This window comes from Acomys russatus, chromosome 26 (assembly GCF_903995435.1).
Source record: "Acomys russatus chromosome 26, mAcoRus1.1, whole genome shotgun sequence".
Classification (NCBI taxonomy): Eukaryota; Metazoa; Chordata; class Mammalia; order Rodentia; family Muridae; genus Acomys; species Acomys russatus.
In genome coordinates this window covers 7720817-7735784 of record NC_067162.1, presented here as the reverse complement: position 1 = coordinate 7735784, position 14968 = coordinate 7720817, and the positions used below count along the sequence as shown (strand labels likewise).

At 44.2% G+C, this 14968-nt stretch overlaps 1 protein-coding gene across 1 annotated transcript in view; it reads left to right on the top strand.

Annotated features, from left to right (window-relative positions):
* Nucleotides 1–14968, top strand: part of Usp38 (ubiquitin specific peptidase 38) — a 31769-nt gene that overhangs the window by 14180 nt on the left and 2621 nt on the right. Inside the window, exons 5-9 of the mRNA XM_051169109.1 lie at nucleotides 1732–1890; nucleotides 4742–4935; nucleotides 9138–9231; nucleotides 11681–11787; nucleotides 13079–14447. Of these exons, the coding sequence (XP_051025066.1) occupies nucleotides 1732–1890; nucleotides 4742–4935; nucleotides 9138–9231; nucleotides 11681–11787; nucleotides 13079–14447 (1923 nt within the window). The remainder of the gene's footprint in view (nucleotides 1–1731; nucleotides 1891–4741; nucleotides 4936–9137; nucleotides 9232–11680; nucleotides 11788–13078; nucleotides 14448–14968) is intronic.

Genomic DNA, 14968 nt, shown 5'->3' with positions numbered 1-14968 from the left:
CTTTAGTACTGTTTGATGAGACAACCCTGATAGAGCTGTGACTAGTTTATCAGGACATGGGGCTGCAAAGACGCTATGCATAGGGACCCTGAGACACCTGCAGTTTCACAAGTGTATGTATATAGTGTCAGAATATGATTAGTAATTAGCTGAAAGAATATTCTATCTTGATAACAACCATTTCTATAAAATAGAATATTTCATTTTGATTATATGTGAAGTCTTTGATTGTATAAGAGTTGGCTTTTAGACTGATTTTAAATAAAAGGGCATTATTGTACTATTTACCAATATTAAATGTTTTCAAGATTTTTATTAGTAATGAACATTTAAAATTTTCAATTTAAAAAAAAATTTTTTTTTCAATTTACTTTTATTTCCAGTTTCTTAAAAATAGTAGATGTTGTCAGGTGGTAGCACACTCCTTTAATCCCAGCACTCAGGGAGGCAGAGCTAGGTTTGAGGTCACCCTGGTATACAGAGTGAGTTCAAGGACAGCCAGGGCTATACAAAGAGACTGTGTCAAAACAAAAACAAAATAAAACAAAAAAGTAGATGTTTTTGATTGGCTTTATTTTTAGAGTAGCTGTTTTGTTAATAAGGGTTTTATCTAAGCTATCATTCCTGTATCACACAATATAATCCTGTTACCTGAGTGTAATTTTATTTACATATTTATTTCAGAGACTTCCTTGAAGTACACATTGCTATGCAAAATGTGTATATATTTTTGAATTGAAATTTTTAAACTAACACTAGATGGAGCTCTTTCCCTAGTTCCAGTTTGGGGGTTTTCATTGCGTTGTTTTTGTGGGAGTTTTAGCATTGTTCTGTTGCTGGTGGAACTCACTGATAGGGCACTTGCCTGTCATTCACAAAGGTAAAGCTTGAGCCATAGGACTCAAAAACAATTTTTTAAAAACAAATGTCTGTTCAGTAGAATACCCATACCTTATTTCAGCTGAAAGTGTTTTTGAGTGCAACAATTACTGAAACTCCTGTATTACATTTAGTTTGTATTTTAGATGGATTGTGTGCACACCATGGCATCCATACAGAGGTCAAAAGACAATTTATGGAAGTTGGTTCTTTTTTTATACCACATGGGTTCTGAGATTCAAATTAACATCCCTCAGGCTTGGTAACATCTTACTGGCCCTATTTTTAAAAAGTATTTTATTTACTTATTTTTGTGTGTGTGTGTGTGTGTGTGTGTGTGTGTGTGTGTAAGTTGGAGGACAACTGACAGTGAGTTCACTCCTTCCACCTATAGGTGGCAAGGCTTGAACTGAGTTGTTGGGCTGGATGACAGGCTCCTTACTGCTGAGCTGGAGAAGCCTGTTAGATGCAATTCCAGAGGCTGCAGAGATGGTTCAGCAGTTCAGAGTGCTTTCCAGGGAACCAGATTCAGGGCTCTGCGCTCACAGCTGTGTGGCTCACTACCACCTGTAACTCCAGCTCCCTCTTCCTTCCTCTGTGGGCACCCCCATACACTCAGACAGATACATATATATACACAAATAAAAAGTAAAATTTTAATGCAGTTACAATTCTGTGACTTTACAAATTAGGTTTACCTTACTCGTAGAACAGTGTGTGACTTCTTTAAGAAAAAGCATGGCTAGACGTGTAGAAAAGTGTGTGTTTATAATAATTGCATGTTGTCTATTGGCGGGGGATGTGCTGTCAATATTGTGTGAATTAAGAGTGCATTGTCTGTTTTCTCTTCAGATTGTCCCTCATGTAGTTAATTTGGTTCACTCTTTCAAAAGTGATGGCCTGCCTTCTAGCACAGCCTTCTTAGTGCAGGTAACAGAGCTGGTTCACTGTATGATGTACCACTATTCCGGATTCCCAGATCTCTATGACCCTATTCTGGAGGCAATAAAGGTATGAAGGCTTTCTGCACACAATGCAATGGACTAGTCTGGTAAAATGTATTGTTTTACAGTAATGAGCTATTTCTAAGATGGTGGTTTCATTAATGCCAGGGCATGATCTCCTATGTGCTATCACCATTCTAAATCAGTAGCCACATTTCTTAGTTCTGTAGTGCCCTTGAATAAAAGGTGTCACTTTAAACTTATAAGAGCTGTTAAAGAGAGCCGGGCGTGGTGGCGCACGCCTTTAATCCCAGCACTCGGGAGGCAGAGGCAGGCGGATCGCTGTGAGTTCGAAGCCAGCCTGATCTACAAAGTGAGTCCAGGACAGCCAAGGGTACACAGAGAAACCCTGTCTCGAAAAACCAAAAAAAAAAAAAAGAGCTGTTAAAGAAATTGGCTAGGGAAAGTGTGCTACATAAAATGCATATAGACATCAGTTTTGCATCTCAGTATCAGAAATGTTGAACAATTAAAATCCATCTTGAAACCAAGGAAATACCTGACTGTGCAAAAACAAAACAAGACAAACACAGCTTAAAATGGCATTCAAAGCCAGTTGTGGTGGCACACACCTACAATCCCAGCACTCTGGGAGGCAGAGGCAGGGCAGATCTCTGTGAATTTGAGGCCTACAAAGTTAATCTAGTACAGCCAAGGCTACACAGAAACGCTGTTTCCCACCCCCCCCCCCCAGCACACCCACAAATGCTATTTCAAAGTGACAGTTTTCTGTGGTGTAAATATTAGATGGTAATCTTGGTGTCTTAGTTGGGGTTGCTATTGCTGTGAAGAGAGACCATGACCACAGTGACTCTTGAAATGAAAATATTTAATTGGGGCTGGCTTATAGTTCAGAGGTTTAGTTCATTATTTCATGGTGGAAAATGTAGCAGCATGCAAGAAGACATGGTTGCTGGAGAAGGAGCTGAGAGTTATATGTCTGGGTCGGCAGGCAGCAGGAAGGGAACTGGTGTGAGCATCTGAGACCTCAGAGCCCACGGCCCCTTAGTGACACACCTCATTCAACAAGGCCACGCCTCCTCATAGTGCCACTCCCTGGGGGTCTATGGGGGCCATTTTCTTTCAAACCACCACACTTGGTCTAGACAAGCCAATCGTTTTAAGCATAAATGACCTTTCTAGTATTGCTTATTGTCCATTGCTCTGCTCGGGCATGAAGTCATTTACACTTAAATTTTTATTTCATTATTTCCTGCTTTAGGAAGTGAGAGGACTGTGTGTAATAGTAATTTTCTAGATGGCAAACCATGAGATTGAGTTTTCCTTTTCACAGTCAGGTCATTCTGCAAAGCTTACCTTTCATCCCTACTGTTGGCCACCATTTCTAGGGCTGGTACTAGGTGAACCAGAGTCAACTTCTGTTTTCATCATAGGATTTGAATACAAGTAATGCACATGTAACTTGAATTCCTTGTTCTGTCGACTTTTAAAGTGTTATACGGCAAGCATGTTATCTCATGTGTGATTTTGTCTAATAAACAAATAAATAGAAGAAACTTTTTTTGTGTGTGTGAGACAAGGTTTCTCTTTGTAGCCTTGGCTATCCTGGACTTACTTTGTAGACCAGGCTAGCCTCGAACTCACAGAGATCCACCTGCCTCTGCCACCCAAGTGCTGGGATTAAAGAGGTGTGCCACCACGCCCAGCCAATAAATAAATAAATAAATAAATGAATAAATAAAGCCCTTTAAGATGCTCAGAGGCATTTATTTCCTGAGTCTATTAACTTTCTGAATGCGCTGATGAAGTTAGTGGCACGAAGCCTGGTACAGGAGGGAGGACTCTCTAAGCTCACTGGCTGAGGGCCTCTACTCCATCACTATTAGCAAGTCCTGGTAGCAAGAGCAGCTCTCCGCTACAAATCCTGAGCCGAGCAAGAGGCAGAGAAAGGTGAATATCAGCACTCAGCTGGCTTCTTCCTTTTCCCTTTCTGTTACTAGTCCTTGGCCCCAACCTGTAGGATGGCTGAGCCCATATTCAGGGTAAGCTACCCCTCAGTCTATCCTCTCTAGAGATCCCTCACGCACATGCCCGAAAGTGTGCCCAATGAATGCCTTCCTTGTTTCCAGTTCAGGAAAGTTGGCAATTGGAATTAACTGTCACCCTGTAGTATAATTGACTCTTTTGAAAGGGCTGACTGAATGCTGTCTGTAATATACAAAAGGAGTGAGAACAAAGAAATACTGTTTTTAAATTATCTGTATTATAGTATGCCGAGCTAGCAATCAATTAAGACACTTGTTATATTTTAAAATAGCTGTAGTTATCCTGGGGCAGGGCAGACATTAATCCTCTAAACGACTTCCCGTAGTGGGGCATGGGATCCCTGCCTCAGTCCCATGCCATCTGATTCCAATAACTTCTATCAAGCTACCTCCCATCCATCATCCCAAATACTTGCTAATGCTCTTCATCTGGGCCAAATTCTCCATCCATGCCAGCCATGTGCTTCTCCTCCATCTAACCCATGGCGACCTTCCTCTCCTCCTCATCTCCTCACGGCGGTGGTGTTTTTCTTCTTCCCCAGGATCCCCGCCTTCCCTTCTCTCTCTCTCTCTCTCTCTCTCTCTCTCTCTCTCTCTCTCTCTCTCTCTCTCTCTCTCCCTCTCTCCCTCGCTCCCTCCCTCCCTCCCTCCCTCCCCCCTCTTAGCCACACCTATCTCGTCTGCCCTGCCCAGGTGGGATGGCTTTTTATTAATTAGCATCAAAATACATCAGACCATCCTCCAACAAAGAAAGCTTAAATGTCTGTGAGGAAGAACCTCAGTATGTTGTTAGTGTGTGTGATTTTCTAAAAAGTTGTTTTACTCTAAAAATGTTTTTTCTTTATGATCTAGGATTTTCCTAAGCCCAGTGAAGAGAAGATAAAGCTGACTCTCAATCAAAGTGCCTGGACTTCTCAATCCAATGCTTTGGCATCTTGCTTGTCTAGACTTTCTGGAAAATCTGAAACTGGGAAAACTGGTCTTATTAACCTGGGAAACACATGTTACATGAACAGTGTTTTGCAAGCATTGTTTATGGCGACAGAGTAAGTTTCAGTGTGGACTTTGTGGTTTAACTAGACATGAGTACGTGCTGAGGAGCTGGAAGAGGGGAGACTCGCCCTCCTTCCACGCCCGCAACAGCAGCCGTCTGCCCTTCAGTTGCCTCGGTGCGTAGGACTGCTGAAATGCCAGCATGTAAATCTGCCCAGTTAGACTGTGTGTTCCATGTACAGAGCCACTGTTTTGTTCTAAGTCAGTATGGCTTGATATTTTGTAATGTAACCGAGGTACTGACTGAGCCCACTCTAAAGTGTTCGCGTGCCGTACAGCACTTCTGCATTTTGCCGTTTCTTTGCATCTACTGCTGTGCTGTATTTTTTTTACTCATATGTCCTTGGAAGAGTCACTTCTAGTTTTCTCGAGTCTAGGTACTTGGTGTTGGTCATCTCAGCAGCTCCTGTTTTGCTTTTAGGAAACTTACGCTTTGCTTCCATGCCGCCATGTTGGTTCCTGGAGGCACAGCTGCTAGAGTGCATACCTGGCGTGCGTGAAGCCCGTGCGTCCCTAGACCTCACATCCAGCTTGCTGGTGCACACCTGTAATCCCAGCACTTGGGGCGGAGGCAGGAAGAGCAACACTTCATGGTGATCCTTGTCTCCATGAAGGCTCTCCTGGACTACATGAGGCTTTGTCTCTCTCTCTCTCTCTCTCTCTCTCTCTCTCTCTCTCTCTCTCTCTCTCTCTCTCTCTCTCTCTCTCTCTCACACATACACACACACACACACACACACACACACACACACACACACACATTGTTCTTGAAGACACAAAATTTAAAAAAAAAAAATTCTTTTAGTGCCATTAAAATTGAGCTGACCCAAAGATGGAAGCTGTTCTAAGAACCCAGGTTTTGGGGGTTCCATTCAGTTTTGTTGTTGGTTCATTTGTATTTGACAACTTTTGTTGTTCTTTTAAAATAAAGGTGTTTTCTGAGACACAAGTGGTGTTAGATATGAGTCCATATCTCACCACCAGAGGTCGCCTTGCCAGCCATGTCTTGATGGAAAGTAGGAACCCAAAGCAATTGTAGTGGCCAGCACAGGAGCAGAAACAGGAAGATCTCTTAGGGGATATGTGACTTCTTTTTCATGGTTAAAAAATATATATATTATAAAAAAACATGCATACATCCTCAAATGCATCACAGATCTTTTTTGTACAGTTATCTAATACAAAAACAGTTGCATATAATTAATATGTGTACATACACATCTGGAAGGAATCCTGTTGGAACTTTTTTGTCAGTCATTTGCTTTTAGCGCTTAAGTGACAGCAATGTGGGTCTGTTACTCTAAGTGCCTAGGACATGGTTTAATCTTTTTTCTTTAAATGTATTTGTTAGTGTTGGGTAGGGACATACATGCATGGCATGGCGCAAGGGTAGAAGCTGGAAGAAAACGCTGTGGAGTCAGGTCTCTCCGTCCTCCTTTGCGTGGGTTCCAGGCTTAGAGCTCAGAGCATTAGCTAGTGTGTCCCAGGAGCCGTCTGCCAGCCTGACGTTTCCTGCCCTGTACGTTGGTGAGCATCGTGTTGTTTTGCTCATGGTTAACATTTCTCCGACCATGTACAGGTGGGACTTTCCCTTACACATGGGAGATGGGTGGCAGGAGCTCCCTGGAGCACTCCACTTCAGCTAGCCTGACTGGCCAGCAGGCTCCCAGAGTCCACTTGTCTGCCCCATAGCATTAGGGTGCAGGAGAGGCACCTTGCCCAGCTTTCACATGAGTGCTGGAGACGTGAACTTAAGTCCTCACCTTACCCATGGCCATCTCTCTGGCCCACAGTGACCCAGTGTACCAATATACAATTGCACCTGTGACCCTATACCTCTTGGCAGCACTTGATTTAACCAGTCTTAAATTGTGTACAGTTTGGCTAATATCTTATTTTCTTAATTTAAAAAGCGTAGGGTCTTGCCCAGACTGCCCTCAAACTCATGATCCTCCTGCCACAGCCTCTGAGTGTGAGGGCCCACAGATGCACACCCTGAGTGTGAGGGCCCACAGATGCATACCCTGAGTGTGAGGGCCCACAGATGCATACCCTGAGTGTGAGGACCCACACATGGATACCCCGAGTGTGAGGGCCCACAGATGGACACCCCGAGTGTGAGGGCCCACAGATGGACACCCTGAGTGTGAGGGCCCACAGATGCACACCCCGAGTGTGAGGGCCCACAGATGCACACCCCGAGTGTGAGGGCCCACAGATGCACACCCCGAGTGTGAGGGCCCACAGATGCATACCCTGAGTGTGAGGACCCACACATGGATACCCCGAGTGTGAGGGCCCACAGATGGACACCCCGAGTGTGAGGGCCCACAGATGGACACCCTGAGTGTGAGGGCCCACAGATGCACACCCTGAATGTGAGGGCCCACAGATGCACACCCCGAGTGTGAGGGCCCACAGATGCACACCCCGAGTGTGAGGGCCCACAGATGCACACCCCGAGTGTGAGGGCCCACAGATGCACACCCCGAGTGTGAGGGCCCACAGATGCACACCCCGAGTGTGAGGGCCCACAGATGCACACCCCGAGTATGATGGCCCACAGATGCACACCCCGAGTGTGAGGGCCCACAGATGCACACCCTGAGTGTGAGGGCCCACAGATGGACACCCTGAGTGTGAGGGCCCACAGATGGACACCCTGAGTGTGAGGGCCCACAGATGCACACCCTGCACGCAGGCAGTCGCTGTGTTTTTGTCTGAGCATTGCTGACCACTGTAGAATTTTCCCCTTTACTCAGCAGAATGAAGTACATGAGCTATGATTTTTTTGTGTGTCTTTCTTTGGGCGTTTTGTTTTTCATGTCTATTTATATACACTTTGTATAATAATCTTGTGGTACTTACTTTCTCCCAGTTATGTAATTCAAATGTATAGTGTTTCATTTATATAGTTTTGTTTTATGTAATCACATCTTTAATTTTGTTGTTGTTTTTGTTTCCGTTTTGTTTTTTCAAGACAGGGTCTGTCTGTGTAGCCTTGGCTGTCCTGGACTCACTTTGTAAACCAGGCTGACCTCAAACTCACAGCGATCCGCCTGCCTCTGCCTCCCGAGTGCTGGGATTAAAGGTGTGCACCACCACCACCCGGCCACATCCTTAATTTTTGTATCGTCTAGATTTTAGATTCATCCAAAACAAAAAAAATTTTTTTTTTTAGTTTTAAGTGTTTCTCCCACCCCCCACCCCCCCACCCCAGTACTACTTTTCAAGGGGATAGTTTGTCCCTGTTTTTTTTTTCCCCCTTCCTTCCTTTCTTTCTTTCTTTTTATTTGAGCAAATTCATATTTTGCCCCCCCTCACCCCGCTCCCTCCCTCCCCTCCAGTGTTGGCTCGTAACTCAATCTAAATCCTAGACTGGCCTCACACTCAAATTTTGCCTCTGCTTCCTGAGTGCTGGATTACAGTATATGCCACCAGACCTGGCTTACAGCGCACTCCTTTTATTTTTAAGACTTATTTTTCATTTGAGAGAGAGAGAGAAGTGAATTCAGATGCCTGTGGAGGCTGTAGGACCCCTTAGAGCTAGAGTTACCATGGCTGTGAGCTGCCTGACATAGGTGCCGGGATGGTCCAAGAGCAGTGACGTCTGTAACAGCTGAGCCTTCTCCCTGTGCCTTCTTTTCGATTTTATCTATGTTGATGGTTTCCCTGCTTGTCTGTCTGTGCCCCCACTTTGGGGCCTGGTGCTGTGGAGGCCACAAGACGGCATCAGAGCCCCTGGAACTCAGATGGTTGTTAGTGACATGTGGGTGCCGCGAGGTCAACCCAGGTCCTTTGGAAGAGAAACTGATGCTCTTAACCCTGAGCCACCTCTGCAGCCATGCTCCTATTCTTTTTAAATCACCCTGACTTATGTTGTGTTTTGATTATTCTGAAATAATTTAAAATTTTATTTTATAGGTTAAAGTTAATACTTTAGCCAATTTACATGTGCTAACCCAGAAAACAGAAATAAGACAGCTTGTAGACCAGGCTATGTAGCAAGAGCCCATCCATTTTTTGTCATCCTGCCCTTTTACGATACAGGCGTCCTAGTAACTTTGTTAGGACAATAGCTATCCTGTGAGTCAGGTAATATGGAGGCTAATCAATTCTTAAATTAGTTTCCTTTCAGCTTTTTAAAAATAAGTGCATGTGCATGTATATAACGTGATATTTTGTTGTTTTTCAGTTTCAGAAGACAAGTATTATCTTTAAATCTAAATGGATGTAATTCATTAATGAAAAAATTGCAACATCTTTTTGCTTTTTTGGCGCACACACAAGTGAGTATGTGTGTAATGTGTACATATTACCTGCATGGTCATGTTCTTTAAACTACATGTTGTCCTAATGAGTCTTTGGCGGGTGGGGAGGATTTTGTTTTGGTTTGTCTGCTTGTTTTAGTTGGTTGGTTTTTCGAAACAGGGTTTCTCCTTGTAGCCCTGGCTGTCCTGCAACTCACAGCAATCCTCCTGCCTCTGCCTCCTAAGTGCTGGGATTAAAGATGTGCTCCACCACCGCTCGACTTTTCTCTATTTTCTTTTATGTACCTTTTTATTGCAGTTATCTTAAGCTCTAGAACTTGAAACTTTGCGGTGTCCTTTTATACTCACAAATTAATTGAGGGCAGGCAACTTGCAGTGGCTAAAGGTCATGTAGTGGATTCATTGAACAGACACATTGAGAGGTTCTGTGTGTAGTCTGTGTTGAGAATCAAGTGAGGATCCTGCTTCCAAGGAACTTGTAGCTAAGGCTTGGGCATGCATAGCATTTGTATGTGTTACTCATAGAACATAAATCTGTTTTTCTGGTTCGCTCTAACTGCATTGTCTCACAGTGTGACCTATCGTCAGGAAAGGGCGGCTGTGAGAGCTGAAATCAGTGTCTGAAATGGAAAGACTAAAAGCACGGATGTGATGCCAGTGATGGCTTTAGCCTGATGATACAGTCAGAGAGCTGCTGCTCGCCTGGAGAAACATGTCAGCAGATTGACATATCAGGACCCAGGGAAGTGAACACTGCCTCTTAGCCAGCTGTGATGGCACATTTCTGTCACATTTCTGGGGACAAAAGCAGTATGAGACCATAACCAAAACCAAAACCCTCTCTCTCCCCTCTCCTATTGTCCTCTACTGATTTACAGATTATTAGCCTATATCTACTTTATACATAAACATGTATGTGCCTCTGTGCAGATATGTATACATTACTTACTATATCAGAGCTAGTAGAAAAGAACATCTTAGGAGCGTTCCATGCTTTTAAGAAAAGAAGAGCCGGGCGATGGTGGTACACGCCTGTAATCCCAGCCCTTGAGGAGGCAGAGGCAGTGGATCTCTGTGAGTTTGAGGCCAGCCTGGTCTACCAAGCAAATCCAGGACAGCCAAGGCTACACAGACAAACCCCAACAAAAAGAAAAGAAATTGCTGGGCAAGATAACACATGCCTTTAATGCCATCACTCAAGAAGCAGAGGCAGGTAGATCTCTTGAATTCAAAGCCAGCTTGGTTTGCACAGTGTATTACAGGACAGCCAAGGCTATGTAGTGAGACCCTGCATCAAATAAAAAACAAAACAAAATGCAGGGATTGGGGTGTGGATTACCAAGAAAGCCTGACTACAGTTCTGTCACTATCGAGCCCTTGTTGGGTAGCGCAACAGCATGGTTACTTTAGGTAGGTGGATTTCCTCACATCGTTGAAAGACTTTTTCTCTTATTAGTAAAGCTAATACTTGGTTACCAAGCATTAACATTTTTCTAGCCTTCTTGCAAAGTCTTTTCTTTCTTCATCCTAAAAAGCAGTGTTTACTGATAGAAACATGTTTCCAGTCAGCTGAGAGAAAATGAGCTTCTCCTGAGCTTGGACCACTAGGATGCTGACCCTTCTCCCCTCACAGTTCAGTAGAGCAGCCCTAGCCTTTACCTGACTGCTGCGTATGCCACAGATACGTAAAATATTGAGAGAATCCAGGTTTTTCAGATCATAATCAGGTCTTATATATCTGTGCAGTGCTTGTGAAAATGCCTGGGCTTTGAGCCTGGGTGACCCTACAGTCCATTATCAACTGCCGTCATGCTTCTGAAAGAAAGACAGACAGAGAGGAAGGAAGGGAAAGAAAGAACAAAAGAAGGAAGGTAGAAAAAGATAGAAAGGAAAGGAAGCAAGCAGAGAGCAATAGAGAGAGAGAGTGAAATGTTATCAGGGTCTCAGCCAGCATGCTTTCATTCCGTACATGTATGACTTAGGCCAGACAGAAATTGTCAGCAAAGTAGATGTGCATGGCTCCTGTTGCTCTGGCGCTACGCAACACAACACACACACACACACACACACACACACACACACACACACACACACACAGAGTTCTCATTCGTTAACATCATTCTCACACTGGGCTTTTCAGCAAATTCAGGGACTCAAGCACATGAGTGTCACAGAGGGATAAATACCAGGCACAGTAAGTATGTCAAGAATTAGGGACATCTGGGTCCTGCTGTGATCACACCTGCTGTCCACTTGCTTGTTTGATCTGAGCAGCTCCCATGGCTGGTCTGGCTGTCAGTTCTATGCAGAATTCATTGGTTGGTCGTGTTAAGGTGTCTCTGCCTCTGAGTTGCACCTGTGCCTGGCACATTGGGTGGAAATGGAGTGCAGGATAATCTTTAAGTATCTTTAGCAGGTTCTGTTACTGTACAAGTCACTTTCTTGCATTTTCCTTTCTGCTGTCAAGAGGGAAGCGTACGCGCCTCGGATATTCTTTGAGGCTTCCAGACCTCCGTGGTTTACTCCCAGGTCACAGCAAGACTGCTCTGAGTACCTCAGGTTTCTGCTGGACAGGTACAAAGTATTTTAAACTTCATTTGAACTGTGTATTATTCTCCTAGTACTTCAGTACTTCCCCTTAGTAGTGATTTTTTTTAGCTTTAAAACACATTTTCAAGGTTGATTTTTAAAACAGCCTGTATTACTGTGAGCTGTGGGCACCCTGTGTTACTTGTTGTTGTTTGGTTTTTCTTTTGGATGCTTTCACTTCAGAGTACCTGTTATCAAAGTATAGTAGCAGGGTTCCTAAGGAGCCACCAAAACCTCAGAAATCAGTTGAGTTCCCTTTTAACTCCATATCTTTGGGAGCTCAGGTTTTCTTCACAGATTTCATCTTTAAAAAGCAACAGGTATCAATAAAGAAGAGTATAGCAGAGATAACAGTGTCCAGCGTCTTCTATGAAGCCATAGTATAAAGCAATGGCACTCATTTAAAAATGCTATAAACTAATCTGTGACAAAAAATATCAGTAGTGTTGGTGTATTTGTTTCTTTTCTATTGCTTGATAAAATAACCATGGCCAAAATCAACATAGAGGAGAAAATTTTATTTTACTATGTTATTTATACACTCACAGTTCCAGAGAGCATATAGTTTGTCATGGCAGAGAAGACAGTACAGCAGGAGTTTAAGACCAGCCTGGCAGTTGGGAAGCAGAGAGAGAACAAAACATGGGGCCAGGCTGTAAAACCTTCAAAGCCTGCCCTCAGCACTGTACTCCAGTGAGGCTGGACATCCCATGACCTTCCAGAACAGCGCCACCAGCTAGGGACTCTGGTTCAATAATGCTCATTCGGGTTTTGTTTTAAATAACTATTAAGGGGCCCTTAGACCAAAATCTTTAAAGGCCAGTTTGTAATTCTAAGGGCTTGGTATGTCATAGTGTCTTTTTTTTTTTTTTTTTTTTTTTTTTTTAACCACTTAATTATTAATAAAACCTATTCTAGCTCCATATTTCTCCTCTGTTCCCTTCTGAATAACTAATAAGGTTAGTCACCCAGAACAGCCTTCCTTTTTTCAGCTAGTCTTGGTTTCTTGGTGCTAGGCTACTGAGATGCCAAGCCCGTGGAAATACATGCGAGACAGTCCAGCAGGCTGTGAGTGACTGCGGTGAGATGGCTGTATAGAGTGGACATAGTGTTCTAAGGCTTTCCTAGACTCTGCCTCTTAATGCTTTTGGTTAAAGGAGGAAAAAATGACTTTAAGCTTTTTACTTGATTAAATTAATATGTTTATATAAGCCACCAAGATCTCAAAATATAAATAACATTAACCTTTGCTATGTGCTGACGTACCCTCTTGCAGACTCCATGAAGAAGAAAAGATCCTGCGAGTTGAGGCCTCACACAAGCCTCCTGAAGGTCTGGGCTGCTCTGGGACTTCTTTACAAGATGTGACCGGTAAGGTAGCCGTGCCAACAACAGCGTCTCCCAGCACAGGGGACGTGGGTGAGAAGACTCTGATAGAGAAGATGTTTGGAGGGAAACTCCGGACTCACGTCTGCTGCCTGAACTGCAGGAGTACCTCACAGAAAGTGGAGGCCTTCACTGACCTTTCCCTAGCCTTTTGCCCTTCCCCTTCTGTGGAAGACTTGTCTTTCCAAGATCCAGCTTCGTTACCCGGTGCACACGATGATGGGCTAATGCAAACCAGTGTTGCTGACCCAGAAGAAGAAGAGCCAGTCGTTTATAACCCAGCAACAGCTGCCTTTGTCTGTGACTCAGTTGTCAACCCGAGACTCTTGGGCAGTCCTGTTGAGTTTCACTGTGCAGAAAACACTTCTGTCCCCGGTGAATCGGCAGAGCTTCTCATCAGTAAAGATGTACCTCAGAACCCAGGAGGAGAGAGCACGCCTTCGGTAGCTGACTTACTAAACTATTTCTTGGCTCCAGAGATCCTTACTGGTGACAACCAGTATTACTGTGAAAACTGTGCCTCTCTGCAGAACGCTGAGAAAACTATGCAAGTCACGGAGGAGCCTGAGTACCTCATCCTCACGCTCCTGAGGTTCTCGTATGACCAGAAATACCACGTGAGAAGAAAGATCCTAGACAATGTGTCGCTGCCGCTGGTGTTGGAGTTGCCAGTGAAAAGAACTGCTTCCTTCACTTCCTTGTCGGAAAGCTGGTCTGTAGACGTTGACTTCACCGACCTTAATGAGAACCTAGCTAAAAAATTAAAACCTTCTGGGGCTGAAGAAGCCCTCTGCCCCAAATTAGTGCCCTACCTGTTAAGCTCTGTGGTGGTGCACTCCGGTGTGTCCTCTGAAAGTGGGCATTACTATTCGTACGCCAGAAACATAGCGGGTACAGGGTCTTCACAGCAGATGTGCCCCCAGTCTGAAAGTCTGGCGGTAGCGCGCTCCCAGAGCTGCTTGCTGGGGGGGGAGAGCCCCAGCGCAGTCACTGAGCAGGACTCGGAAAACAAGGAAATGTCCCAAGAGTGGTTTTTATTTAATGACAGCAGAGTGACATTCACTTCATTTCAGTCAGTCCAGAAAATCACAAGTAGGTTTCCAAAAGACACAGCTTACGTGCTTTTGTACAAAAAACAGAGCAGCACTAATGGCTTACGCAGTGACAATCCAGCCAGTGGCGTCTGGGTCAGTGGCGATCCCCCACTACAGAAAGAGCTGATGGATGCTATAACAAAGGACAACAAACTGTACTTACAGGTGAGTTGCAATCACGAGTATGCTTTCTGGACAGGATAAACACGAGGAAGTTAACCCGACACTCTAGTTTTAAATGTGACACGTTAAGTCTGGATGTCTTTATTTCAACTCATCATAAATGTAGTGTGAAAGGTGCCAATTATCTGCAATATAGATGACTTGGTTTTTAACTACAAAACTGCCCCAGTTGTTCGTAGCTGCAAAAAATGTCACTTATTTAGAAAAGATTATCGAATCCTGCCATACAGAAACAGAAAGGTCAGTGGCATGTAAATGCCCTGCTTGCCCTGGCCCGGTTCCACCTGCAGAGAAAACAGCTGCTGTTTTCCCCCCATGTTTATCTGTTGTGGGGAGTGGTGGTGCGCGTGTGGAGGTCGAGGACAGCTCTGTAGAGTCAATTCTGTCCTCGACCTCTGTGTGGTTCTGCTGAACTCAGACCCTGCGTGTTTGGACAGCAAACACACAACCACATCACCAACCCACAACTTTTTTTTGTTTGTTTTGTTTTGTTTTGAGACAGG